The sequence below is a fragment of the Bos taurus genome, chromosome 27, assembly GCF_002263795.3.
Source record: "Bos taurus isolate L1 Dominette 01449 registration number 42190680 breed Hereford chromosome 27, ARS-UCD2.0, whole genome shotgun sequence".
Lineage (NCBI taxonomy): Eukaryota > Metazoa > Chordata > Mammalia > Artiodactyla > Bovidae > Bos > Bos taurus.
In genome coordinates, this window is record NC_037354.1 from 16,380,384 (window position 1) to 16,408,256 (window position 27,873).

General features: G+C 42.0%; 1 protein-coding gene across 1 annotated transcript; it reads right to left on the minus strand.

The window, feature by feature from the left end:
* Positions 1-2,127: 2,127 nt before the first annotated feature.
* Positions 2,128-25,954, minus strand: MTNR1A (melatonin receptor 1A). The gene is made up of 2 exons (XM_002698656.6): positions 25,566-25,954; positions 2,128-3,907 (listed from the first exon to the last, which is right to left on the minus strand). Exons 1-2 carry the CDS (start codon positions 25,795-25,797, stop codon positions 3,039-3,041), a joined length of 1,101 nt encoding a protein of 366 aa, XP_002698702.1. The 5' UTR covers positions 25,798-25,954; the 3' UTR covers positions 2,128-3,038.
* Between the last annotated feature and the right edge of the window lie 1,919 nt (positions 25,955-27,873).

The following is a 27,873-nucleotide window of genomic DNA, read 5'->3' on the forward strand; positions in this document are numbered from 1 at the left end:
TGGGCTGCCGTCTATGGGGTCGCACAGAGTCAGACATGACTGAATCGACTTAGCATAGCATAGCTTTCCTTCCAAGGAAGGAACAAGCATCCTTTAATTTCATGGCTTCAGTCACTGTCTGCAGTGATTTTGGAGCCCAGGAAAATAAAATCTGTAATAATTTAGTATTTCTCAAATATGCTTGATCAAACAAATTATCAGAGATATCTTTTACAATAATTGACCCTAGAAATTTCCAAGGAGATTCTGATTATATAGCTGTAGAGATATTAGCAAACATATCCAGATCAGTTTTGTCTTCTGTATATATTTGCAAAACACCAATTCATTCTAGAACGTGATAGTTTGTTTTTGTTGTTGTTGTTGTTATTTTTGCATAACTTTAAAATACAAGAAAATCTGGTTCTAATTTTCTGCAAAGCACTCCATGCCACAAACCTCATAGTACTTCCAAATAGTATTTGGATTAAACTTAGAATCATAGTTTATGAAACCATAGTTTACTCATGCTTTTTCCCCTTCTTCTTCTAGACTTTCAGTATTATTAGGGCAATAAAATACTGAGCTATTACAGAATATTGTTTTGAGTTACCTATAAAAGAAAAACTTTCTGGTTTAGCAATTGACTTGCCCAAATCGATTATCAATCAAGAACACATTCATTGCATTTAGCACATATATCTAAGAATCTACAACTCTTTGATTCTTTGGCATTTTTAACTGATTCAATTCAGTTCAGTTACTCAGTTGTGTCCAACTCTTTGTGACCCCATAGACTGCAGCATGCCAGGCCTCCCTGTCCATCACCAACTCCCAGAGCTTGCTCAAACTCATGTCCACTGACTCGGTGATGCCATCCAACAATCTCATCCTCTGTTGTTCCCTTCTCCTCCTGCCTTCATCTTTCCCAGCATCAGGGTCTTTTCCAGTGAGTCAGCCTTTCGCATCAGGTGACCAAAGTATTGGGACTTCAGCTTCAGCATCAGTCCTTCCAGTGAATATTTAGGACTGATTTCCTTTAGGATGGACTGGTTGGATCTCCTTGCAGTCCAAGGAACTCTCAAGAGTCAATTTAAATTGAAAAAAAAAAAAAAAAAGTCTTCTCCAACACCACAGTTCAAAAGCATCAGTTCTTCAGTGCTCAGCTGTCTTTACAGTCCAACTCTCATATCCATACATGACTACCAGAAAAACCATAGCTTTGACTAGACAGACCTTTGTGGACCTTTTACCTGATTACATGACTCAATAAATTAAGAGAGAAAAATTCAAAACAGCTGGTCAGTGACATGAATGATAATGATATTCAGTGACAAGATAATAATAAACCAAATGTCTAACAAAGTTGAACACAGTTTTCTATGTAGCTACTGCTTTAAAATACTACGGTTATTGACATTTGAAAAGAATTCTGTCACATAGTTTGTTCTTTATCTAGTTGAATGCACAGCTTTTAATAGAGAGGATCACTGTGATTATCACGACTGCAGCTCCCCAATGCTAACCCAGCCAAGTGAAGACTTGGTGATGGCAGTGGTTGTGGAGTTATTCACTGATTTATTTTCAGCCTTTACTCATCTCACTTTCCCTTTTTTGTTCCATGTACTCATTTTTAAGTAAAACACATTGCTTGTTTTTCTACTAGAAATATTCAAAAAGTGGAGGAGAAAAAAGCAATTACTACCTTGGGAATACCAGACGACCTGACCTGCCTCTTGTGAAACCTATATGCAGATCAGGAAGCAACAGTTAGAATTGGACATGGAACAACAGACTGGTTCCAAATAGGAAAAGGAGTGTGTTAAGGCTGTATATTGTCACCCTGCTTATTTAACTTATATGCAGAGTACATCATGAGAAACGATGGGCTGGAAGAAGCACAAGCTGGAATCAAGATTGCCGGGAGGAACATCAATAACCTCAGATACGCAGACGACACCACCCTTATGGCAGAAAGTGAAGAGGAACTAAAAAACCTCTTGATGAAAGTGAAAGAAGAGAGTGAAAAAGTTGGCTTAAAGTTCAACATTCAGAAAACTAAGATCATGGCATCTGGTCCCATCACTTCATGGGAAATAGATGGGGAAACAGTGGAAACAGTGTCAGACTTTATTTTTTTGGGCTCCAAAATCACTGCAGATGGTGATTGCAGCCATGAAATTAAAAGACACTTACTCCTTGGAAGGAAAGTTATGACCAACCTGGATAGCATATTCAAAAGCAGAGACATTACTCTGCCAGCAAAGGTCCGTCTAGTCAAGGCTATGGTTTTTCCTGTGGTCATGTATGGATGTGACAGTTGGACTGTGAAGAAGGCTGAGCACCAAAGAATTGATGCTTTTGAACTGTGGTGTTGGAGAAGACTCTTGAGAGTCCCTTGGACTGCAAGGAGATCCAACCAGTCCATTCTGAAGGAGATCAGCCCTGGGATTTCTTTGGAAGGAATGATGCTAAAGCTGAAACTCCAGTACTTTGGCCACCTCATGTGAAGAGTTGACTCATTGGAAAAGACTCTGATGCTGGGAGGGATTGGGGGCAAGAGGAGAAGGGGACGACAGAGGATGAGATGGGGAGATGGCATCACCAACTCGATGGACATGAGTTTGAGTAAACTCCAGGAGTTGGTGATGGACAGGGAGGCCTGGCGTGCTGCGATTCATGGGGTCACAAAGAGTCGGACACAACTGAGCAACTGAACTGAACTGAACCTTGGTGGCACTTGGCAATAAAAGAAAAGTTTGCACACTTTTTCCACTTGAATACATTCAGCATTTTTCTTAAAATTAACTCCCACTCTGTTCCCTGAACTATACTCTTCAATGAACATATAACTCACTGAATGTTCTGTTTCTCTTGGTAAGTAGAACCAGAGACTTGTTCAAAATGCTGACAGCACATTAGCTCAGACATATAGAGACACACTCTGAAGACTGTAAGCTTTCTCCTCCACATTGTTTTTCTAGGCATCTACCAAGAGGGAATGAAAATGAGTAAGGCTTGGAGCAGTGTTCAGATCTTGCCATTCATGCTCCGCATTTTTAAACGGAGTCCACCTTTATTTGGTTACGGTTGGCTATTAACGGAGAGGGTTTGCGTTTAATTCTATCTGCTACATGATTGGAGCTATCCACAAAGAACATCTTGGTGGTACACAATGAGACTATAATTTTTCTGTATTCCTGCCTGAAATTTTGGTTCAGTAGTCCATATATGATCGCATTGAGGCAGCTGTTGAAATATGCCATATAGTAACTGGCCACAAACAGCCACTCGGGGATCCTGGGTGCCATGCTGGCCGGGTCCGAGGCCACAACAAGACCAATGAAGTTCAGAGGAGCCCAGCAAATGGCAAAGAGGACAAAAACCACAAACATGGTGACAAAATTCCTGAAGTCCTGGGGCTTCAGTTTTGGTTTGTCGTCAGGTTTCACCCTCCATCTGACCTGAAGAACTAGGGCCCAGATTCTCAGGTAACAGAAGATGACTACGAGCATCGGAACGATGAAATGGAACACCACCACGGCGATCGTGTAGGCTGAGCTGACGGACTGCGTGAAGGTACAGGAATAGATCCTCGGGTCGTACTGCAGGGTCCCCACACACAGGTTGGGCACGATCGCCACGAGCGTCAGCATCCATATCAGGAACACGTAGCAGAGGGAATTCGTGCTGCTATACAGCTTGTCGTATCTGAGGCTGTGGCAGATGCAGCAATAGCGGTTGATGGCAATTCCTGTGATATTGAAAACGGACCCAATGACGCTCAAGCCCATCAGGAAGCCACTAAGTTGGCAATGCAGGGAGCTCAGGCTCCACCCATCGTTAACTATAGACGCCAGCGCCAAGGGGTATGGATACACGGCCACCAGCAGGTCTGCAACTGCCAGGCTCACCACAAACACATTCCCTAAAAGAGAAAGGTTTAGAAAACATGGGTTAGGGCCAGTTTCACACGGGTTGCATGGGTTTTCTTTCACAGGTATTCAAGAAAGAGCTGTGTCGGCTGCTCGGATGACCCGATATCACAGTTACTGAAAGACAGTGAAAAGTGTCGGTCACTCAGTCGTGTCCAACTCTCTGCAACCCCATGGGCTGTAACCCCATCAGCTCCTCTGTCAATGGGATTTTCCAGTCAAGAGTACTGGAGTGGGCTACCATTTCCTTTGTGGTTAGGGCCAGTTTCACGTGGGTCGCATGGGTTTTCTTTCACAGTTTTTGAAAAAGAGCTGGGTCTGCCACTTGGGTGACATGATGTCACAGCTTCTGCCGCATTCTAAAAGAAGTGGAAGCCATCTCCCTGGGAACTGAACTCTTCATTGTCCTTATCAGATCAACTCCACTGTTCCCAAGCTCCTGGATTCCCCAAACAAGGCATGTTTCATGGTCAAAACTGTTCTCTTTTTAACTCCTTGGTTTCTCTTGTGCTTTAAAAAATATATATCTTGAGGATACTCACATCACATCTTTTATTCTGGAATCGTCTACATTATCTGAGAAACCTCATATCGCTTTTTTTTTTTTTTTAACCTCAAGCCAGGCAGGACTTCCCTAAGTTCCAGGCCTTTTATCTCTAACTCATCAAAGGTTCTCAAATTCCTGTTCCTGGAAAACAGAGGGCCCTCATCCATAGCATAGTTATTAAAAAAGGCATCCCATTATCAGCGGCTGGGTTAGAATATTGGCTTCGCCCCTTACTAGCTGTCTAACTGGGGCAAGTTACATTATCACATCAAACTTCAATTTCCTCTTCTGTAAGTGGAGCTAATGATGGCATTGTCTTTGCAGAGTATGATGAGGACTAAATGAGGCCATCTCTGTCAAGTACTGAGCAGTGTCTGTCACATGATAGGTGATCAATAAATGCTCTACAATTCTCTCACTTCAATCCAAAGGAAAAGGGAGAAATGCTTTTAGATTTTATAAACAACTTAAGGTAGAAAAATTAAACTCTAGATAATCAGGGTAAGTAACAATTTTATATGAACACAATAATTCAACATATTTTAAAGTTAAGTATACTCTAGTCAAATTTTACAAGCTCTTTTACAAGGATGTTAAAGTTAAGTCCCCTATACATGGACAAGCTCTGTCCCGAGAGCGTATTCTTAAGTCCAATTTGTTTGCATGTCCAACATACTTAGCCTAGGCACCCAACTAGTAGAATCGGCTAGAGAGTACTGTGCTGTAATAGGTTTATAATACTTTTCACATACATAATACATAAATGTGCTAATCACTCAGTCATGCACGACTCTTTGTGACCCCATGGACTGTAGCTCTGTCCATGGGGTTCTCTAGGGGTGAACAGTGGAGTGGGTTACCATTCCCTTCTCCAGGAGATCTTTCCAACCCAGGGATTGAACCCAAGTCTCCTGCTTTACAGGCAGATTCTTTACCATCTGAGCCACCAGGGAAGCCAAAATACATAAAAAACAAACACACAAAAAAATTAAACATTTTTAATCTTACAGATATTAAGAAGACGTGGCAAAATACACAGAAGAACTGTACAAAAAAGATCTTCATGACCCAGATAATCACAATGGTGTAATCACTCACCTAGAGCCAGACATCCTGGAATGTGAAGTCAAGTGCTCCTTAGAAAGCATCACTACGAACAAAGCTAGTGGAGGTGATGGAATTCCAGTGGAGCTATTTCAAATCCTGGAAGATGATGCTGTTAAAATGCTGCACGCAATATGCCAGCAAATTTGGAAAACTCAGCAGTGGCCACAGGGCTGGAGAAGGTCAATTTTCATTCCAATCCCAAAGAAAGGCAATGCCAAAGAATGCTCAAACTACCACACAATTGTACTCATCTCACACACTAGTAAAGTAATGCTCAAAATTCTCCAAGCCAGGCTTCAGCAATACGTGAACCGTGAACTTCCAAATGTTCAAGCTGGTTTTAGAAAAGGCAGAGGAACCAGAGATCAAGTTGCCAACATCTGCTGGATCATCAAAAAAGCAAGAGAGTTCCAGAAAAACATCTATTTCTGCTTTATTGACTATGCCAAAGCCTTTGACTGTGTGGATCACAATAAACTGTGGAAAAGTCTGAAAGAGATGGGAATACCAGACCACCTGACCTGCCTCTTGAGAAACCTATATGCAGATCAGGAAGCAACAGTTAGAACTGGACATGGAACAACAGACTGGTTCCAAATAGGAAAAGGAGTACGTCAAGGCTGTATATTGTCACTCTGCTTATTTAACTTATATGCAGAGTACATTATGAGAAATGCTGGGCTGGAAGAAGCACAAGCTGGAATCAAGATTGCTGGGAGAAATATCAATAACCTCAGATATGCAGATGACACCACCCTTATGGCAGAAAGTGAAGAAGAACTAGAGAGCCTTGTGATGAAAGTGAAAAAGAGAGTGAAAAAGTTGGCTTAAAGCTCAACATTCAGAAAACGAAGATCATAGCATCCGGTCCTGTCACTTCATGGCAAATAAATGGGGAAACAGTGGAAACAGTGACTGACTTTATTTTGGGGGACTCCAAAATCACTGCAGATGGTGATTGCAGCCATGAAATTAAAAGACGCTTACTCCTTGGAAGGAACCAACCTGGACAGCATATTAAAAAGCAGAGACATTACTTTGTCAACAAAGGTCCATCTAGAGGTCCATGGTTTTTCCAGTGGTCATGTATGGATGTGAGAGTTGGACTATAAAGAAAGCTGAGTGCCGAAGAATTGATGCTTTTGAACTGTGGTGTTGGAGAAGATTCTTGTCCCTTGGACTGCAAGGAGGTCTAACCAGTCCATCCTAAAGGAGATCAGTCCTGGATGTTCATTGGAAGGACTGATGTTGAAGCTGAAACTCCAATACTTTGGCCTCCTGATGCAAAGAGCTGACTCATTTGAAAAGATCCTGATGCTGGGAGAGATTGAGGGCAGAAGGAGAAGGGGACGATGGAGGATGAGATGGTTGGATGGCATCACCGACTCAGTGGACATGAGTTTGGGTGAACTCCGGGAGTTGGTGATGCACAGGGAGGCCTGGTGTGCTGCAGTTCATAGGGTCACAAAGAGTTGGACACGACTGAGCAACTGAACTGAACTGAATTTTACAGTACTTTGAAATACAGTAGTACAGTACAACAGCTGGCACACAGGGGCTGTCATCAAGTGAACAGGCAAAAGGAATTACTGACAGGAGCGGGGAGAGGAGGTGGGAGATGGTAGAGCCGATTGTCAGCAGTAGGTGATGGAGGGCAAGCTGCAATTTCACTCATGCCTCGTGTGGATGGTACAGGTTCTGGTTCCTTGCTGGATTCAATTCTATCTCCCCTCTTGAAAAATCTGATCCTGTGTTGTCTGGATAGTAGCTCTTTTTGTTCTCATAGATAACAGTAGCACTGAATTGCATTGTGAAGAAAGGCTGTTACAACCCTTGTGTATCATTCTATGTTCAGCTCCTGTGCCTCAAAAGCTATCAGTGCCTCCTCAAACAGAACTAACTTAGGTGGCTGGACATGTGAATGCACGCTGACATCTTTGAAATTTTGCTGCTTGAAGGCTCACATGCAGGGGACTTACTGTATTTACTTTTGTGGTTTGTTTTCCTTTGTTTCATACTCTTCTTCCGCCCTGAGCAGCTCCTCATCTAACTTTTCATTGCTCCCCAGCCCTCCCAGTCTGCGTTAAAAGAAATGCTTAGAACCTTCACTTGTTTGCCTCACCACAGAAGAGCTTTCTCTTTTGAAGGTTCCTAAATCACTTTATTTTTACAACTTTCAATTTAGGAACTGTTGTAATAAATTCCACTCAGTAAAAATGTATTAAGTGCACAGGTTCTGGGGAAATGGGAATGAATGGGCAGGATTCCTCCGACCCTCAATCTTAGAAAAACAAACACAATTTAAAAGAGAAGGAAGAAGTACAACATGAGTATGTACAGAAGACGAGACAGGAAGGGAGGGGGCTGGACAGAGTGGGAAGAACGTTTCAGGCAGACTGGGGGGTATTCTGCTTTGACTACATTTACTTGTAAACTTGGCTTTCTTCTGTGTCCACACTGTCATCCCCTGAGATTGTCTACCTGATATTTGTATCCTGAATAGTACCCAGCTGAGACTTCTGCTCTAATGTTCAAGAAAGTAAATTAAATTGTCTTCTCTCAACATCTGAAATAAAATAACCTCTCTGAGTTTTCTGTCTGAAAAATTTTATTCCGTCCTGAAAAATGCTGCAAAGAAGTGAAGTAAAAAAGCTGCAGTGACTAAAAAAGGCAAGGTTTTGCATGTAAGTAGGAATTTCAGATAGATTGTCATGAAAACAATTTTCTTTGAAAATTGGTTATACTAAGCCAAATTGAAGCAATAAAAGAAAATTTATTTTTCCCACAGTTCAATTTCAATTACCAATGAAATGTTTAAATTCTAACGTGGGCATATTTCAATAAATTTTTTGACTCAGCATGTTTAATACCTTAAAAACGAGTAGAATATATGAAATTCAGCTACAAATGAAAATTGTCATCAAAACAGTACATTTTTACCCAGAACGTTATGATGACAAATGGGCTTGATATGGATTTTTAAGTTTTAAAATAAGATAATAAGTGATGTCACAAATTTCTTTCATGGCTTTAATCCTCTGCTCCATTTATTTTATAGTGATTATGCTTCTTTTCTGTTCAAATAATTACCATAATCAGATGATTCATTTACTTTTCTTTGAAATGATCCTATTTTACAAGAGGAGAAGAGAAAAATGAAGCCTTAGATTCTATGCAGATGTTGTTGTTGGGGAACTCAGCTAGAGGCTTTGCCACAGCTGCCGTGTGTGTGTGTGTGTGTGTGTGTGTGTGTGTGTGTGTGTGTGTGTGTGTGTGTGTTGTGTGGCGTGACAGGGAGGAGGAGGAAAGATAGTTCCTATTTTTCATTTAAGAATTCTACCAGATAAGAGTAATCACAATTAGACACCTTGTAAGGTCATCTCTTCCATCTTAGCTCTGGGTAACTCCAGATAGATCTGCTTTTACAGACATCTAGGAGTCTATACAACCAGCATAGAGATGCACTCTGAAATTTAAAATAATCTCTGTTAATGGCTTACTGGGTTCCAGTCCTTCCTCCAAGGTTCAAGTCTGATCTCACTCTCCCTCTTGACATCCATTGTTTCTTCTCAACCGCTTTGTCTGTGAACTTCAGGCTTGGGATGGTTAATTTTATGTGTCAACTTGACACTACCTTGATATATGTGGTTTAACATTTCTGGGTGTGTCTCTAAGGGTGTTTCCAAAAAAAGTACATTGGAATCAGTAGACTGAGTAAAGCAGAGGCCCTCCCCAATGTGGATGAGCATCATCCAATTCATTGAGGGCCTAAAGAAACAAAAATTTGGAGGAAAGGAGAACTCAGCCTTGCTGGCTATCTACTGAGCGGGAACCTCGGTCTTATGCCATTGGACTGGGACTTCTGCCTTAGACACTCCTGACTCGAAGGTCTTCAGGCTCAGACTAGAACTCTACCCTGGCTCTTCTGAGACTCCAGCTTCAGATGGTAGACTGCGGGATGCCTCAGCCTCCACAGTCATGTGAGCCAACTCTTCACGATAAATATAGCATCTTCAATGTATATAAATGAAACACATTTATCCCTGAAACTCTGATGAGTGCTGGGTGCTTCCATTTATTGCAGCTGCGCCCTTCTCCAGAGAAATGCCCTTAGTGGAACAATGAATGACCAGCTGACCCTGGAGCACAAAGGCCAGCCCTCCTGCCTCGAGTGGCGACAAATGCATGGTTGGATTTACTCCTAGAGGCCCTCGCCTCATGGTCAGGCCAAGTCTAGGCTTCACCAGTGATCTCACCCTTGCTTGACTCGTTCCCTGCCTGGTCTCCTTCCCTCACTAACTTCTGCTCCCTCCTGAGTGCACACTTTCTACAAACCATGAGCACCAAACCTCTGATCTTGTTCTCAACTTCAGCTTTTAGGCAAAATAAGACAGACCTTCAGCTCTATGATGAGTCTGGGTGGTTTTTGAAAGAAGTCATCAGCTTCTCGGTGGTAAAAGAGGAGCTAGTTCTATGCCATCTTACAAACCAAACAACCAACCTCTTTGGGTACAAGTTATAGACTCTGAATGCCTCTTGGCATCACTCTTCAATTCTTGCATCCTCGCTAGGGGTGGACATGCTTCCTACATCTCACCTCCACCTGTGCGTGGAGGTCTGTCTTCCTCTAAGACTGTATTTGAGATTTAGGACAGTGAGAAGGAATCTTTCAATCCTCCCTGACAGCAAGGTGCCTGGCACATAACAGGTACCAAGAACAGTTTCCTGGATGAACTAATACATCCCTAGTCTCTAAACAACACCTGTCCAGAGCAGAAATTGAGTGCTCTTATCTGCCCGAATTTGGGTTTCTCAACAGACTGATATTCATTCCTTCCTTCATTTTCAGCCTGGACTTCACCCATGTGCGGAGCATGATTAGAGACTCACTGAATTCATTGCTCATACAGATTTTTTTCAACCCCCCCGCAAAAAAACCTGCTGTGCCTAGACTTTAACATTAAACTGGTAAAGATCAATTAAAATGGGGGAGGGGGATGAGCTTCAGCTACTCTTGGAAACATTTTTCATTTGTTTTACGCAGGAAATCCATAGACCCAGCTCTGAGAAATCTGGTTTAATGAAGACTCTGTTTATAAACCTGGATGATATAAAAAATTCCATGTGCATATTAAACGTTAAGGGTAGGACAGGGGAAAGTTGAGATGTTGAAGGTGATGGGGTGCAGTACAGGGAATGCAGAAGGGCTTATTTTGCACATCAAAGCACTCCGGCCATCTTATATTCTTAAACTTCAAAGGACTGTATCTCAGAAACGTGTCTTTTTAGATTATCAGAGGGAGAGTAGACCAGATGCTCCGAAACAAGCCACACCTGAGTTTGAATCCTGACTATGTTGCTTACTAGATGACCTCAGCTAAATCAGAGCCTCAGTCTCTTCATATGTAATAAGTCACGATACTAACAGCCGAGGTAAAGATGCAAGAGAACACACGGAACGTGCTTGGCTTTGGATAAACAATGCATTCCTTACTTCTCCTTGGCTGTGGTGCAAACAGCGTTCAGCTTCATAAAAGGTGGCTCCCCAGAGCAGACGCACACCAGGGCTGGAGGAAGCGTCTCATCCGCCCTGGCTCTTGCCTGGATCCCTGTCACCTTGCAAAGGGCCTACTCCAGGCAAATAAGCCTGCTTTTCTTTTTTAAAACTTTCTCTTTGGCTGCATTGGGTCTTTGCTATGGTGTGCTTGCTTTTCTCTGGTTGTGGAGCACTGGCTTAGTTGTTCTGCAGCATGTGGAATCTTCCTTAATCAGGGATAGAACCCGTGTCTCTCTCCGGCATTGGTAGGTGGGTTCTTAACCACTGGACCACCAGGGAAGTCCCCAAACAAACCTACTCTTACCCTCCTGTCCCTGCAGCTATCATCCTCTTCCTCTCCCCCCCAATTTTTCAAGCAAGGCTGTCCCTCTATTTCCTTTCCACCAATTTTGAATTCACTTTCTAGAATACCTGGGCGCTACTCACACCACGTTGCTCAAACCTCTCTTCAGTCATCAATGACATTCTTCCTGACCCCTTCTCTCAGCCTTCATCCTCCTTAAAGTCTCTGAAACCTAACACCCTGATCCTAGGAGACCTGTCCTTAGACTACCTTGCCTGAATAGTAGAAGACGCTGTTCCTATAACACACGACTGCGTGTGAGGACGGCTTGGCTCTCTGGCCACCTCCGTCCTACTTCCTTCGTGGGTCTTCAGTCTCTTTCTCTGTCACACTGCACCTCCCCATTCTGCTCCTTAATTTGGCCATGACTCCCTGACACTGAACACAGATGACGACTAGCTGCTCTTAACTGTTTGATAAATACAGCCTCTCTACAATAAAAGAGACTAAGAACACCATAAGGAGCTCAACATAAAGTAATATAGTACAGAAACGTACCACTGCAAATCACCTATGTTTCAATTAAAAAAAAAAAACTTGAGAAAAAAAAGGTAATACACCTGACCCTCTTGCCCAAGCTCAATTTTGAGTTTTTAAAGGTGTGAAATCTTGCTTAAGGATTCTGCTGATTTTCTAGATCTGGTCATTCTGTTCTTAGAAGGACGGTTCAGGGAGACACCTGTAATATGTAAATACCCATATTATAGCTGTATTGATCCAGTCTTTCATCTTTACACTGACTACAAATTACTCACGTCTGCACTATTTTTTATATCACAGAATGAAGGATGAAACTTTAAAGACAGAAATGGAATACTTGAACCACATTTTTAAAAAGGTAATCAAAAAACTCTGTTAACTCTACTTGGGATGTGTGTGTGTTAGTCCAGTCGTGTCTGACTCTTTGCAACCCCATGGACTGTAGCCCATCAGGCTCCTCTGTCTATGGGATTTTCCAGGCCAGAATACTGGAGGGGGTTGCCATTTCCTTCTCCGGGGGATCTTCCTGACCCAGGGATCGAGCCCATGTCTCCTGTGTCTTCTGCATAGCAGGAAGATTCTTTCCCCACTGAGTCATTGGGGGTAGAAGGTCTCAGGGAAATGCCAGCTTCAGTAGACAAATTAGATGGTAAAGCATCTGCCTACAATGTGGGAAACCTGGGTTCGATCCCTGGGTCAGGAAGATCCCCTGGAGAAGGAAATAGCAACCCACTCCAGTACTCTTGCCTGGAAAATTCCATGGACGGAGGAGCCTGGTAGGCTACAGTCCATGGGGTTGCAAAGAGTCGGACACGACTGAGCTACTTCACTTTACTTCACTTCAATAATATCTCCAGTTAATTAGAGAAGAACTCTAAATTGCTAAGTTAAAAAAAAAATTCCTGTCAGTATTAAAACTGGTGGGACTTCCCTGGTGGTCCAGTGGTTAAGAGTCCGTGCTTCCAACACAAGGGGCACAGGTTTGATCCCGGGTCAGGGAACTAAGATTTCACATGCCACACAGGTGGCCAATAAGTGAATATTAGAAACGGTACAATCATATTATTGCCCTTTTTATATGCTAAAATTAAATGAGGAGAAATAAAAAATGCTAACAATACAGAACTATAAGATTCTCATAAAACTAAGTTTTAAAACTTCAAAATTTTGTTCTTTTTTTGATGTATTTAAAAGGCATACATCTATATAGTATATGCATGATATATATAAACATATATATATTACATGTAGCAATCTTTTTAAAAAGCTTATTTGGTAAAAGAATGAGAATAACTGAAAGTACTTCAAACTCTAAATAGAGGAAATAATTAATGTCAGCTAGTAGAATAAGTAAGTAAAAAGGGCACAAATGAAATTAAAACTTAAAAAAAAAAAAACTAGCAAATAAAACTCGTAAAAGCATACATTAAAATGTAAACCAAATCTTAAAATTAACTGGAATAGTGTTTGTTTTGCCAAAGAACTATGTCCCAAGCTCTGATATTATCCCAGACTTGGCACCTAGGAGACACCCAACAAGTATTTAAGTAAAGAAAAAAAAAAGAAATTGAATGTATGGAAGATAAAAGTACATTATCCCTTTCTAGATCACAAGAGAGTTTTGTATTCCTAAGTGTTTCAGAGGAGAAGGCAATGGCACCCCACTCCAGTACTCTTGCCTGGAAAATCCCATGGATGGAGGAGCCTAGTAGGCTGCAGTCCATGGGGTCGCTGAGAGTCGGACATGACCGAGCGACTTCACTTTCACTTTTCACTTTCCTGCATTGGAGAAGGAAATGGCAACCCACTCCAGTGTTCTTGCCTGGAGAATCCCAGGGACGGGGGAGTCTGGTGGGCTGCCATCTCTGGGGTCGCACAGAGTCGGACATGACTGAAGCGAATTAGCAGCAGCAGCAGCAGCAGCAAGTGTTTCAGAAAATAACATAAGAGAAAATACAAACCATTGATTATAAACATTTATTATCTGCCATTTAATAGATACATGAGAAAATTTTTATGAATTTAAGTTATCAGGCTGGTCCTCGAACCTTCCCCAATAGGTATTTCTTCAGGCTATATTAATTTCTTCACAAGATATGGGGCCAATATATTCTCCTCAAAGCTCTGCTTTTGTCTCTATTCTTGTCTCTACTCTTACTATTGACTCTATTGATGTTCTCTCATTGACTTGCCCTTAAAGGAAAGTTCACATTTCTCTGTTTATTACCCTCTATTCTTTCATCCTGAGGTAACACTTTTAAAAATGCTCATGACTCCTTTAAGCTCCAGCTATCACCTACCAATCAACTTGAAAAGTTTTCCTGTTATATAACATGTTCTGAGTCTTACACCTTTATACTCCATGTTTTATTTTTATTTGAAAATAAAAGAACAAAATTTTAAAAGTACCTTGACTGCAGCCATGAAATTAAAAGACACTTTCTCCTTGGAAGAAAAGCTATGACCAACCTAGTCAGCATATTAAAAAGCAGAGACATTACTTTGCCAGCAAAGGTCCATCTAGCCAAAGCTATGGTTTTTCCAGTAGTCATGTATGGATGTGAGAATTGGACCATAAAGAAATCTGAGCACCAAAGAATTGATGCTTTTGAACTGTGGTGATGGAGAAGACTCTTGAGAGTCCCTTGGACTGCAAGGATATCCCACCAGTCCATCCTAAAGGAAATCAGTCCTGAATATACATTGGAAGGACTGATGCTGAAGCTGAAGCTCCAATACTTTGGCCACCTGATACGAAGAACTGGCTCATTGGAAAAGACCCTGATGCTGGGAAAGATTGAAGGTGGGAGGAGAAGGGGATGACAGAGGATGAGATGGTTGGATGGCATTACCAACTCAATGGACATGAGTTTGAGCAAACTCCGGAAGTTGATGATAGACAGGGAAGCCTGGTGTGCTGCAGTCCACAGGGTCGCAAAGAGTTGGACATGACTGAGCAACTGTACTGAACTGATCTGAGAGAAGGTAATCTGTTGAAATAGGAGCCATGTTTTACATATGCTTAACATTGTGGCTTGCATTTTGACAACCAAAAAGGATTTGTATTCTGTCTCATATAGAAGGTATTCAATAAATACTTATTTAAATAAATACTCAATTCAATCAGCACCAAAAGTGCTCAACATCAAAGCAAGTAAGCATCTTTTTAAGCCATAAGCTCAACAACTCAAATTCACCCTAAAATAGTCTAAAGAGTATTCAGACTCAAGTAGATTCTTTTTTTTTTTTCTTTTTGTCCATTTCTCTAAGACTAATTTCTTCAGTGTGGTTGCCAAAAATGTACAGCTCTGTAGGAGAAAAAAAAATTTAGAGAACGTCAGTCAGAAAGCCCAAAAGTTTATCCTTCATTTGCAGCATTATTAAATTTCACTAAATTTCCTTGAGCTATCACCCAGAGTCCTCTGGTTTCAGGTCAGCTAACCTATTTGAAAGTTGAGATTAGGTTGCTGATTAAAGAATCAACTTTGTGAATGAGAACAGATAATATTGATGACACCATGCAATGTCCTCAACATGCAAAAAATGCTTCTTTAAAAACAATCCATTAATTGCCTCTTTTGGTAGCCTAGAAAATCCTTAGTGTGTGTATTTATTTTTAGAAGATAGGGCATTTCTGTTAGACAACTGAAAAAATATGTAGGAAAAATAGGGAAATTCAAGGTACCTTGTAACGATCTTACTATTCACCTCAAATGTTCAAATGTTCTAGTTTTTATTTTTCAAAAGTGTTAATAAAAAATGAGCAAAACAAGCTTGGAGACTCAATGGAGATTTAAAATGACTTCCAAGGCAGACATTTTTCAAAGCAGGTATTTTTTTTTTAAAAAAGCAGAACCCTCAAATGTTAGTGAGAAATAAAACCAGAAGGTTTATATTTTATTCTTAGTTGACTTTCTAAATTGCCAAGAGAAAAATGATTCTGAAAGCTGGCAAAAGTAAGTTCTATCTCATCCATGATTAATTTAATGCTGAAAATTACTGCTTTCTTATGAGACTGAATAATGGGAAGAATGCAAGATCCAAATTTAGTCATGTGGACCCAAATTCAATCATGTATTTAGGAATCTAAAACCACTGCCCTAATGTTTCCAGGGAATTTGACAAGTCTGGAAAATTTAGAGTTCCATATTAAAATACTTTTAAAAAACAATGCCTAAGCATGCAAAGGAAAACATCAATAAAATGTCTTTAAAGGTAACATACTGCCTTGAGTCAATAATTTCAAATATCGTGGAGAATAACGGGAAGAAAACAACAGTCTGAGAAGAAATACATTAGATTAGGGATTTTATTAAACATTAACTTCATTAGCCTGAAATCATTCTCCATTCTACAAGTTTGTACATAAAAGTTAGATCATAACTTTCTCAATAATAACATACCTGTCTGAGAAAGTTTTTGTAGCTTCCAGGACTAATACATTTTAACTTAAAGAACAGTTTGGCTATTGAGATAATCAGTCTCTCAGAGGGTGGATATTGAAATAATCAGAATCTCAGCCCTACTTTGCTGTGAAAGGTAATGTTCATTACAAATGGGAAAACTGAGGCATCAGAGAATTTCCATAAATTTGCATAATGCTGCAGGAGAATTAGATCCTAAATCTTCAGTTTCTGACATTACATCTCTTGCCATTCATAGCCTCCAATTCCTTTTAAAAAATAGGTTAAAAAAAAAACCCTGAGCAATAATAAATAAAAACAACCTAAGAAGAACTACTCACAGAATACACACTAATAACAACATGAAAAGAAAATGTCAGTCGCTCAGTTGTGTCCCACTCTTTGAGATCCCACGGACTGTAGCCCACTAGGCTCCTCTGTCCAGACGATTTTCCAGGCAAGAATGCTGCAGTGGGTTGCCACGTCCTTCTCCAGGGGATCTTCCCGACCCAGGGATCGAACCCAGGTCTCCTGCATTGCAGGCAGATTCTTTACCATCTGAGCCACCAGGGATAACATAGTAATACTTTTACTTATAAAGTATTTTATGACTTCAAAATGATAGGTAGATAGGTGGATGGGTGGGCAGAATCTAAGTTTATCCTTCCAGCATCCCTGTGAGATAAGTACCCCACTGGACAGATGGAGAAGCTGAGGTTTAGAGACATTGAGAAACTGGGCTCTAAACAAACCACAAATAAGAGTATTGCAAATACAAGACTCAGCCTGGGTCTTCTGACATTCATTGCTGTGCGCCTTCCGCTGTACTACATTGGGCTGTGTGCTGAGATAAGAAATACTGATCATTTATCTAGGAATTTGGGGTTTAGTTTCCTTTATCCACCTGAGGAGGCTGTTATAGGGACAAATAAAACAAAATGTGGGAAAGTACTTTGAAAAGTGTAAATTGCTGTACAAAGTATATTGTAAGTACAAAGCAGTAGACATTCCAAATAAGAAGTTATTTTTCCACTTTATCCACAGAAATTGGACAAAATTTGCTGTCTGTGACAGTGTGACACAAAGTACAATTCCAGCAGTTTCCTCCTCTAATTTTTCTCAAGCTTGAAAAACGCTTCAAACACAAATTCATAAATAACTTAAAAATAGAACGGTAGGGTTGAAAAGCTGAACTCCTTTAATAATCGGGGTTGGTTATTTGATATGGATGCTGTAAAATATTTATGTGTTAAATGGAAATGTTGACCAAAGATGGCCAGCGGTTTTTGCAAAATTGCATATGAACCAGAGCAATAAAAAGGAGGCTTCGGTGTTATTACAAAAGGTTTAGATTTACCATTAAAAACACCAGACAGATCAGTGAGGAAGACTGTATATCCTAGAATCTAGGCCTTTGTTACTATGTTAGTTACCTTATAGCTGATGTCATGGATATTCAGCATACCACACAAGAGCATCGTTGACAGTGGGAAGAGAATGTAAGGTGCAGAATGAATGCATATTGAAAAAGAAAGTTCCTGGGACTTCTTGGCGGTCCAGTGGCTAAGACTCCATGCTCCCAATGCAGGGGGCCCGGGTTCCATCCCTGCTTAGGAAAACTAGATCCCGCATGCCCCAACGAAGACCTGGCACAGCGAAATAAATAATTTTTTTTTTTTTAAGAAAGTTCCTGAAAGGATAAAATGACTCGGAAGTGTTGAAAATGAGTTGTTTTTATTTCCCTTTTTGGATTCGGGCACTTGGTTCATATATAGATAGTTTAGATTCTGCTGTGTTTTTCTTTGGCTTTAAAGAGTCTACAGAACTCTGGTTTTTAAATCACCAGGAAACTATGTGACTAAGCCACTTTTATGACCTCTACATGGACATTCCAAATTGATACTGCGGGAGAGACTGTTTGAGTCTTTATTTTAGAACCACTTCTAACATCCGCCTTTGAACACCTCCATGAGAGGGAAGCGTTGGCTTATGTGAACCCGCTGTTCTTCAGGTGTGCATTGTTGCAAACCGAATAGCCAGGCTGGCCATCTATTGAGGCTGTTCCTCCTGAGTGGTTACAGTTTGAAAGGGTCACGACAGGCCTGGAGGAGCCCATCTGTCCCTGATGGCCCACCCAGAGGCATTCAGGATTGCTTGCTCACATACTCTGCTGGTCAGCTCATCATGTGTGTCCCTGGCTCACTCTGCCCAAACTCATGAGTACCTCATTGTGTCCCAGAGAAGTAATCCATTGCTCCGCAACCAGAAACAGGCCCACCAGAACAGGCTCGAATTATTCTGGGTAGTCGGTCACTTCATGCTTTTCCAAGGAGAGAACATGATATGGAAAATTTCTAAGATTTGTAAACATTTCTTGGGAAATAAAGTGGAGAAACAACATGCCATTAAGATATTTTCCTCCAGCCAATATATGACAGATGAACCAGATAGTTTAGGACAAGTGAGGCGTACTTTCATAAGAACTATGACACCAGTTATCACCATCTACACACACAGCACTGCAACCACAAGTCTAGTCAGTTTCATAGCACTATGATTCCCAACTTCGTAGTCAGTTTCATAATCACGTAAATCAAAGGACTCCGAATCAGAAAGGACTCAGAGATCTTGTCCATCAATTTACTGAAGTGCAAACAGTCCAACGAGATGATGGATTAACACAGATCTATTCAGGAAAGAAGGCCCAGAGCCTCGGTTCTGGACCCGTTCTCTTCCCAAGCTCCTTCCACACCTCCCTATAGGATCTGATTTACTGGTCTCCAACACAGGAGCTCTCAACTTACGAGCAGCTGCACATACTTATACTTATTTCCACCCTATCTCTGACTCTAAATCCATTCTCTATTATCATGTCATGAACCCGAACCCTCTCTTGACATTTCTGAATTAATAAGGGAAGCTCCCTCCCACTCCCACCCACACCACCCTTTCCCATCCTCACAGGATCCCAAGAGGCTTGGAATTCAGACAAGGCAGGTTGTTTTTCAGAAGCTCATGAGTTTCAGGTGACCTAGAAATTCTGAAGATTATTTCAGCCATATTGTTGGTCTGAATGCTCTTGTGGACTAGCTAGCATAAGAACCAAAATATCATATACATATCATATCAATATCATAAACAATATTCTTCTAATGTTGTGTTAATCGCCCAACCGTGTCCGACTCTTTGCGACCCCATGGACTGTAGTCCACCAGGCTCCTCGATCCACTGAATTCTCCAGGCAAGAATACGCAAGTGGGTTGCCATGCCCTTCTCCAGGGGACCTTCCCGACTCAAGGACTGAACCCAGGTCTCCTGCACTGAGGGTAGACTCCTTACCATCTGAGCCACCAGGGAGTGAGCTTGTAGAACACACTTCTAAGTTCAGGGCTATTTTTTGCTGATGCCCAACAGACCCAATTAGGAAAAAGAGATTCAGGTATGACCTTTACTAAGTGACTGAATCTAATTATGTGGTTGAAGAAAATCAGAGACCAAAGAGCGAAAAACAGACAATGGAGAAGAACAAAAGAGAAGGCAAACAGAGAAAGGAGGGGAAGGAGGCAAAAAAAGCTAGTGCAGGTGATGAGAATGGTCAAGGGCTCAATCAAGCAGCTATGAACACATTCACTGGGACCTGGGCTGCAGAACTGATGACCAGGAGGTGAGCGTGGTCAAGGCTAACAGAGACGGCAGCGAGCATTGTCCTTCATGGCCTGAGCAAAGGATACAAGCAGAGAGTCAAGTTCAACACAGGCAACGATCTGCTCATCAGTCAGTCAGTCAGTTCAGTCGCTCAGTCGTGTCTGACTCTTTGCGACCCCATGAATCGCAGCACACCAGGCCTCCCTGTCCATCACCAACTCCCGGAGATGATAGAAAAACTTCAGGTTGGTGGTTTTCAGTACTTGGATTCTGCATAAATTCTAGTTCAAGCTGTGACTAATACTGCCATCTATCACCACCCTTATTTCACTTCCCAAAAGTGATGGTTACTTATGTAAATAAATATGCTAAAATACACCAAACTGTACACTTATGTTTTATGCATTTTACTAAGCTATACCTGAATTTGAAAATAATATTAGGTAGGCATTGCTAAGACCTAAAAGCATCTTAAGACCAGCCCTGGCGCATCCAAGTTTAAAATTCATAAGTCAAGGCAGAGGCTCCATGTTTTCTCCAGAGTTTGTGCAGCCCTTCCACTGGTGACACCGGATAGACAGGAATAATGTTCAGTATCGACCTGAAAGAAACAAGGGTGGGAGTGGAATACCAGTGTCGATCACCCAGTCTTGGAGTCACTCTGGGAACGTTTTTGTTTTTTTTTAACTCTACTGAAAGTTTACCCCACTATGCACCAGACTGAAAAATAATAATAAACCTCAGGTATCTTCCTAAACTATTGCATCCTTGTCTTCTTAAGCAGAACATCCTGAATGTGATCAGGATCTTTCCTTGATGGCTCAGGGTCATAGGTAACAAATCCATCATTGTGCTCTGTTCTTCTCGGGATTGGTTAATGCGGGGCAGTTATTTGTTTCTGTACAAAGTTCCCATAAAAGGCTGTGCTTGTTCAGCTTTCCAGACCTGCTTTTAATGAGTCTGTTTCTACCCATGCTGTTTGCCACGTGTACCATTCCCTGATATGTGTCAATCTTCCTTCTAATTCACTGCTTATAATTTATGAGGGTGCAGATACTAGCCTCAGAGGTTTGTGGCACTCCAATGCAGAACAAATCAGCCATGGGTGAGAGTCCATTATTTTTGCTTACTTCCACTTATTGCCTATTTTCTACAGAGGTTATACTGCCAGATAATTAAATTTTAAATAAATAAATCTTGCTTTATTTTTTACCTAAAGTTTTAAAGTATAACATGTATGTAGAAAAATTCATAAGTCTACAGCTTATTTTAACAAACAGAATACGCCTGTGTTAGGTGTACCTAGGGGAAAAAAACACAATTACACCTGCCTTATCTTTTTCAACATATGCATCAATTTCCACACGCAAAGTTTGCAAAGTATCCTTTTCCAAATACATCATCTCACTAGGTAACCACAACAATCTGTGAGGCTAAAAGATTAGATATTTTCTGTATTTGACAAACGTGAAATGTGCGGCTTGGATGTCTTAACTGATTTCTTAGATCACAAGGTAGTTAGCAAGTATGAATGCCAATGTTTCAGTGCAGAAATCTTTCCATTACACTACGAACTTTGCTCAGAAGATGCAAATACGATACTGTTGGTTCTTAATAGCAAATTTTGGACAGGAGCCCAGCAGACAGTCTGTCAGCACCTAAGATCCCGTGGCTGGCTGGGGTTGATGTCTGCGTCTGGTATGGTTCTGATGAACAGGAGGAGGGGAGCTTAGACAATCATGCCATTCTACCAGTTTCCCAGAAGAAAGTCCTAGTTCAAAGTTTAAGATGCCTTGGCATTTCTATTTTCTTATCTCACCTCTTCCATTCTCTCCTATCCATCTTTTCATCCTTAATACCAATAAAATAAATTTAACTGAAATTGACGGACTGTACAATCGTAATTTTTCATAAGGATCCCAAAACTCATATTTGAATCAGTGCTCTCTATCACTGTTTCATATTACCATCCATTCTGTTGTTGTTTAGTCACTAAATCACGTCCAACTCTTTTGTGACCCCATGGACTGTAGCCCACCACCCTTCTCTGTCCATGAGATTTTCACAGGCAAGAATATTGGTGTGGTTGCCACTTCCTTCTCCAGGGGATCTTCCTGACCCAGGGATCAAACCCGTATCTCCTGTGTATACTATATTGGCAGGCAGATTCTTTAGCACTGAGCCACCTGGAAAGCCCACCATTCATTCTAGAAAACCTTAAATAGTTTGAATTGTAATAGTGGTCCTTTTGAATAAAGATCCCCAATTATGAAAGTATCAGATCAGATCAGTCACTCAGTCGTGTCCGACTCTTTGTGACCCCATGAATCGCAGCACGCCAGGCCTCCCTGTCCATCACCAACTCCCGGAGTTCACTCAGACTCACGTCCATTGAGTCAGTGATGCCATCCAGCCATCTCATCCTCTGTCACCCCCTTCTCCTCTTGCCCCCAATCCCTCCCAGCATCAGAATCTTTTCCACTGAGTCAACTCTTCACATGAGGTGGCCAAAGTACTGGAGTTTCAGCTTTAGCATCATTCCTTCCAAAGAAATCCCAGGGCTGATCTCCTTCAGAATGGACTGGTTGGATCTCCTTGCAGTCCAAGGGACTCTCAAGAGTCTTCTCCAACACCACAGTTCAAAAGCATCAATTCTTCGGCGCTCAGCTTTCTTCACAGTCCAACTCTCACATCCATACATGACCACAGGAAAAACCATAGCCTTGACTAGACGAACCTTTGTTGGCAGAGTAATGTCTCTGCTTTTGAATATGCTATCTAGAAGTTTCAAATATTTAAGCTCACCACAGGTCTGTCCCCCAGTTAGCTACAGGAATGCAATGTTTTATAAACTCTATCAAAAAATTGCTCAGCAAACAAAATACAAAGCAGTGTGACGGGATAGCACCCTGCCTAAGTTCTTTTTCGTAAGGTAAGAAGTAGACTTGTTCCAGGCATGTGGATATTTTTTTTAAATGAAAGGTTCTGTAGGATTCAAACTTTCCAAGTGCTGCAACTGTTGATATCAACGAAGTGAGGTGAGCTCTTGGAGAAAGATCTGAGAATTACACCCTACTTGACAATTTAGGGTTGAAAGCAAAGTCCTGTTATTAAACCCTAATCCAAGGAGTCAAAACAATCACTAACGCAATGAGACTATTGCACTGCAGATTAACCCATCATAATCAGAGCGAGCATGCCCAGAACCTGGAGATCCAGGGTGCAGTGGGGACTGGCAGGAAATCAGTCCTGGTGAGAAAGCAGGCTTCTCAACTCTGCTCTTGGGATATGACAGAGAAGTCTCATACCAGGCTCATAGTGCTGGTCTCCCCATATCCTCTTTTTTTTTTTTTTTTAAAGAAAATTCCATTTAACTTAAAAAAAAAAAGAAAACAAAAACATTTCACCCATTTGTCTCAACCTCTCTACCCATTTCTGGCAATCTACCCACAACGACCAATCTGTTTTCTATATCATGAGGTTTTTTTTTGGGGGGGGGGGAGTGGCTTTACATGTATGAGAGATAATATGCTATTTGTCTTTCTCTGGCTGACTTATTTCCCTTAGCATAATGTCCTTAAGGTCTATCTGTGTTGTCACAAATGGCAAGATTTCATTCTACTGTATCCATTCAGTTCAGTTAGTCGTGTCCGACTCTTTACGATCCCATGGACTGCAGCACGCCAGGATTCTACTGTATGGCTGAGTAATATTCCATTGTGCATTTACACAACATTTTGTTTATCCTTTAAGCTGTCAATGGACACTTACCTTGCTTCCATATCTTGGCTACTGTAACCAACGCTGTGATGAACATAGAGGTGCATATATCTTTTAAAGTTAGTGTTTTGCTTTCTTTGGGTAAATACCCAGAATTGGAATTGCTGAATCCTGTGGTAGCTCTATTTTAAATTTTTTGAGGAACCTCCATACTGTTTTCCATAGTGGCTGCATTGTCTACATTCCCACCAACAGTGTAGAAAGGTTCCTTCCCTCCACATGCTTACCATCGCTTGTTCTCTCTCGTCTTTTTGATGATAGCCATTCTGACAGATGTGAGGTTCTATCTCATTGTGACTTTAATTTGCATTTCCCTGGTGATTAACTATAGTAAGCATCTTCTTTTATACCTTTTGACCACCAGCATGTCTTCAGAAACATGTCTATTCAGATCTTCTGCTCATTTTTTAATCAGATGTTTGGGTTTTTGCTATTGAGCTGTATGAGTTCTTTATAGACTTTGGTATCAGCCCCTTATCAGATATATAATTTGAAAATATTTTCTCCCATTCCATAGGACGCCTTTTCATTTTGCATGACTTCCCTTGCTGTATAGAAGACATTTAGTTTGATATAGTCCCACTTATTTTTGCTTTTGCAATACTTTTGATGTTGGATTCAAAAAATCAATGCCAAGACCAGTGTCAAGGAGCTACAGTCTACATTTTCTTCTAGGAGCCTCTTTCCAAAGGCAGAATTCCTTTCGGCAACCTCGTTTCAGCCAGTCAGTGAAGTGAGGCTATTCAATGGGCCAACTCCAATTCAATTCATATTACCAGGTGCTGATTAATTCTTAAACTACGGACAGTGCCAAGCATTACAGAAAAAAGAGAGCCCTCTCGGAAGGAACTCAACAAAATCAAATAGTTGACTGACTACCAGTTAGAACAAAAATACTGCTTTTAACAAATTTGTAAGCACAGGGTTCCTTCCCATCCCCACCCTCACCTCCTAAAAGTGTGCCTCCAAATACAGAAGTAGCCATCTAGTCATCATTTAGAGGTCCAAATAGCCAGTGTCCTCCTACAGACACATCATTCTGGGGCTCCCACCAAGGATAAACTAATTTCAATTCATTGCTTGGAGAAAAAAAAAATGAAGTTTAACTCAAGCACAAAGTTAGCTCTAGTAGTACAGTATGTGAAAACACCCTCTTTATTACATCAGTATCAATGTTTAAAATGTAAATTTGTTTAACAAGGGGAGAATAACAGTCACTTTTCCAAGCAGGTATAGGTGTGTATGGCTCCTCTTTGTATGCTAAAGCCCGAAAACTCTTCCTGACAACAAAACTAAAAATACTTTCCCTATCATCTTGCCAGCTTACATATTTTCTCATATTTGAACAACGCTGGGAAAAATCGGTTACATGTCAAACCAAGCAATTGATTTATTCATTGATCTGATTTGAAAGGAACTTTCTGAAACCTTTATGTGGTCTCTCTCAATCTAATTAAGCTCAGAAACTGAAAATTGTACAGTGAGTTCCCCCCCTCCCAACAAAAATAAAGAAAATCTGACTCTGACATAGAAATTGAAGGCTTCTTAGTTGTTTCATGGAAACACATCTTAGATGGGCAGGTTCAAGAAAAAGTACTTTGGTCTCTATTTTAAAATATGACTCAAGGCCCCAGGATTTAAGAAAAAAAGTTTAACTTTTCTAGGAAAGAGCCAGTTGACAGCCCGAGGCAGCTGCGTGCTTGCAAAGGTGGCGGAACAGGGGAGAGGTTGCCGTCGGGGAAAGATGGGGGCTTGCCTGTGCAGCCTGCCGGGTCCTGAGAGCCCCTACCTGCGTTCCTCAGCTTCTTGTTCCGATACACGGACAGGACCACCAGGAGGTTGCCCACGATGTCCACCACGATGGTGAAGATGAGGATGGAGGCGAGGGTGGCGGCCAGCCACGAGGGCCGCGGCCGCGCGCCGTCTCCGGCGCCGGGCGCTGGCTGCGAGACGTTGAGCAGCACACTGCTGCCGTTGCCCTTGGGGGTCCCGCCCGGCGAGCCCCACAGCCGCCCTGCCATCGCGCGGAAAGGGCCGGCACCGGCGGATCCCCAGAGCGGCGAGATCCCGCCCTGCCGCCTTTTATGACCCCGGCTCCCCAGCCCCAGGCGGCAGGACTCCGCACCTGCCGCCCCGCCCGGGACACCTGGCGCCGCCCGGGGAGCCGCTGCCTGTGCGGACAGCGCCCCCGTGCGGGGAGCCCGGGCCGCCGCCTGCGCCCCAGGGGGGCCCTGCGCCTTCTTTTTTAAAAAAAATTAATATTAATTTTAACTGGAGGCTAATTACTTTACAATATTGTATTGGTTTTTGCCATACATTGACATGAATCAGCCATGGTCCCCCATCCTGAGCCCTCCTCCCACCTCCCTCCCCATCCCATCCCTCAGGGTCATCCCAGTGCACCGGGCGCTGAGCACCCTGTCTCATGCATCAAACTTGGACTGGCGATCTATTTCACATATGGTAATATACATGTTTCAATGCTATTCTCTCAAATCATCCCACCCTTGCCTTCTCCCACATGGTCCTTGCGCCTTCTTAAGGAACGTTGCTCTTTGGTCCAGGGACCCTTCCATGCTCCATTAAACAGTGTCCCCTCTGGGACATTTCCCCAAATCAGGGCCAAACTGCTTGGGCTCCAACCCTCAGATCGGGGTACCTTAGATAACCATCATGCGCCCCAGGTTCCTCATCTGTAAAATGCGATGTTATAAAAAGTAACTCATCTAACCTCCTAGATGGTAAGAGATGAAAAAAGACTCGAGGAACTTTTGCAGTCAGGGGTCGCACCATAACCCCTCACCTCTGCCTCATATGCTGCAAAGGCCATCGGTAATGGTGATCATCTTTCCCCAAAGGCTGTTTTGGGGACTTCTTGAACACTGTCCTTAAAGCGACAAATTCTTGCCCTCAACCTCTGTGTACGCCTCTACCTGCTTCCACTATGTAGGAAGAATGGAGAATGCTGTTGGCCTGACATGATAGAAGGTTCCACTGAGAACACTGGCTCACAGCAATCATAAACTCATTGTGCTTTCAAATGTCAGGGATTAAATAGATTCAAAGGAGCCACAAGCTTATGTCTATAGCTGTTCAATTCAGGAAATTGTTCTCTATCAGACTTCTCCCAGGAACAGTTACAGACCTAAACACCTTTACCCGCCAAATCCCCGCACTCTCCCTGCAGACATCTGCAAGGCACACACTCACCCTACAGCTTTTAAAAACAAGCCTCCTTTGACCGCTGGAGGTATCTAAGAAATCTGCAACCTCATTATGTAACTACCAGCCACCAGGCTGTGGGAGTGACTCCCAAACAGTGTGAGATGAGGCAAGCCAACAGCAGTCTGGAACTTTTCAATAAATCAGCCAAAGACTGATTAAATTATCCAGGAAATAAACCAATTCACCTGTATCCCAGGTTTTACTTTTGTATCTTTTCTGTATCCAGGCCTTAAGGGTACAGTCTTTGAAATCAATTTCCTTTCATTCATGAATGTACTTGTTTAAGAAAAATTGACATACTTAGCTCTATGTTTAAAATACAGTCCGTGGCTTCTTTTTGTGCTAATGAATAAGGTAAGAGAGCAGGTCCTAGGATGTGTGCATGCTAAGTTGCTTCAGTCATGTCAGACTCTTTGCGACCGTATGGATTGAAACCCCCAGGCTCCTCTGTCCAAGGGATTCTCCAGGCTAGAATACTGGAGTGGGTTGTCATGCCCTTCTCCAGGGGACCTTCCTGACCCGGGGATCAAACCTGAGTCTCTTATGTCTCCTGCATGGGCAGCTGAGTTCTTTACCACTAGCACCACCTGGGACCTCTCCTTTTAAGTATTATCTTGCTTCCAGCCCTGGAGAGCCGGAGGGGCATGCTGGCTTGTCCCAGGTGCTGTTTTTGTTTGTTTTGATGCAAAGAGGACAGTTTAGAAGACCTCCTTTTTATCCAGGAGATCCTCCCAGAAAAAGCATCATAGAACCTGCCTGCCTGCCTTTCATTTTTCTCTTGCCCTATCCTTTGTGGTAGAGGAGCCTGGATGCTGTTACCTGTGTGAAAGGACAGGGTCAGAGGAGCATCCTTTGGGCTTGAGCTAGAATGT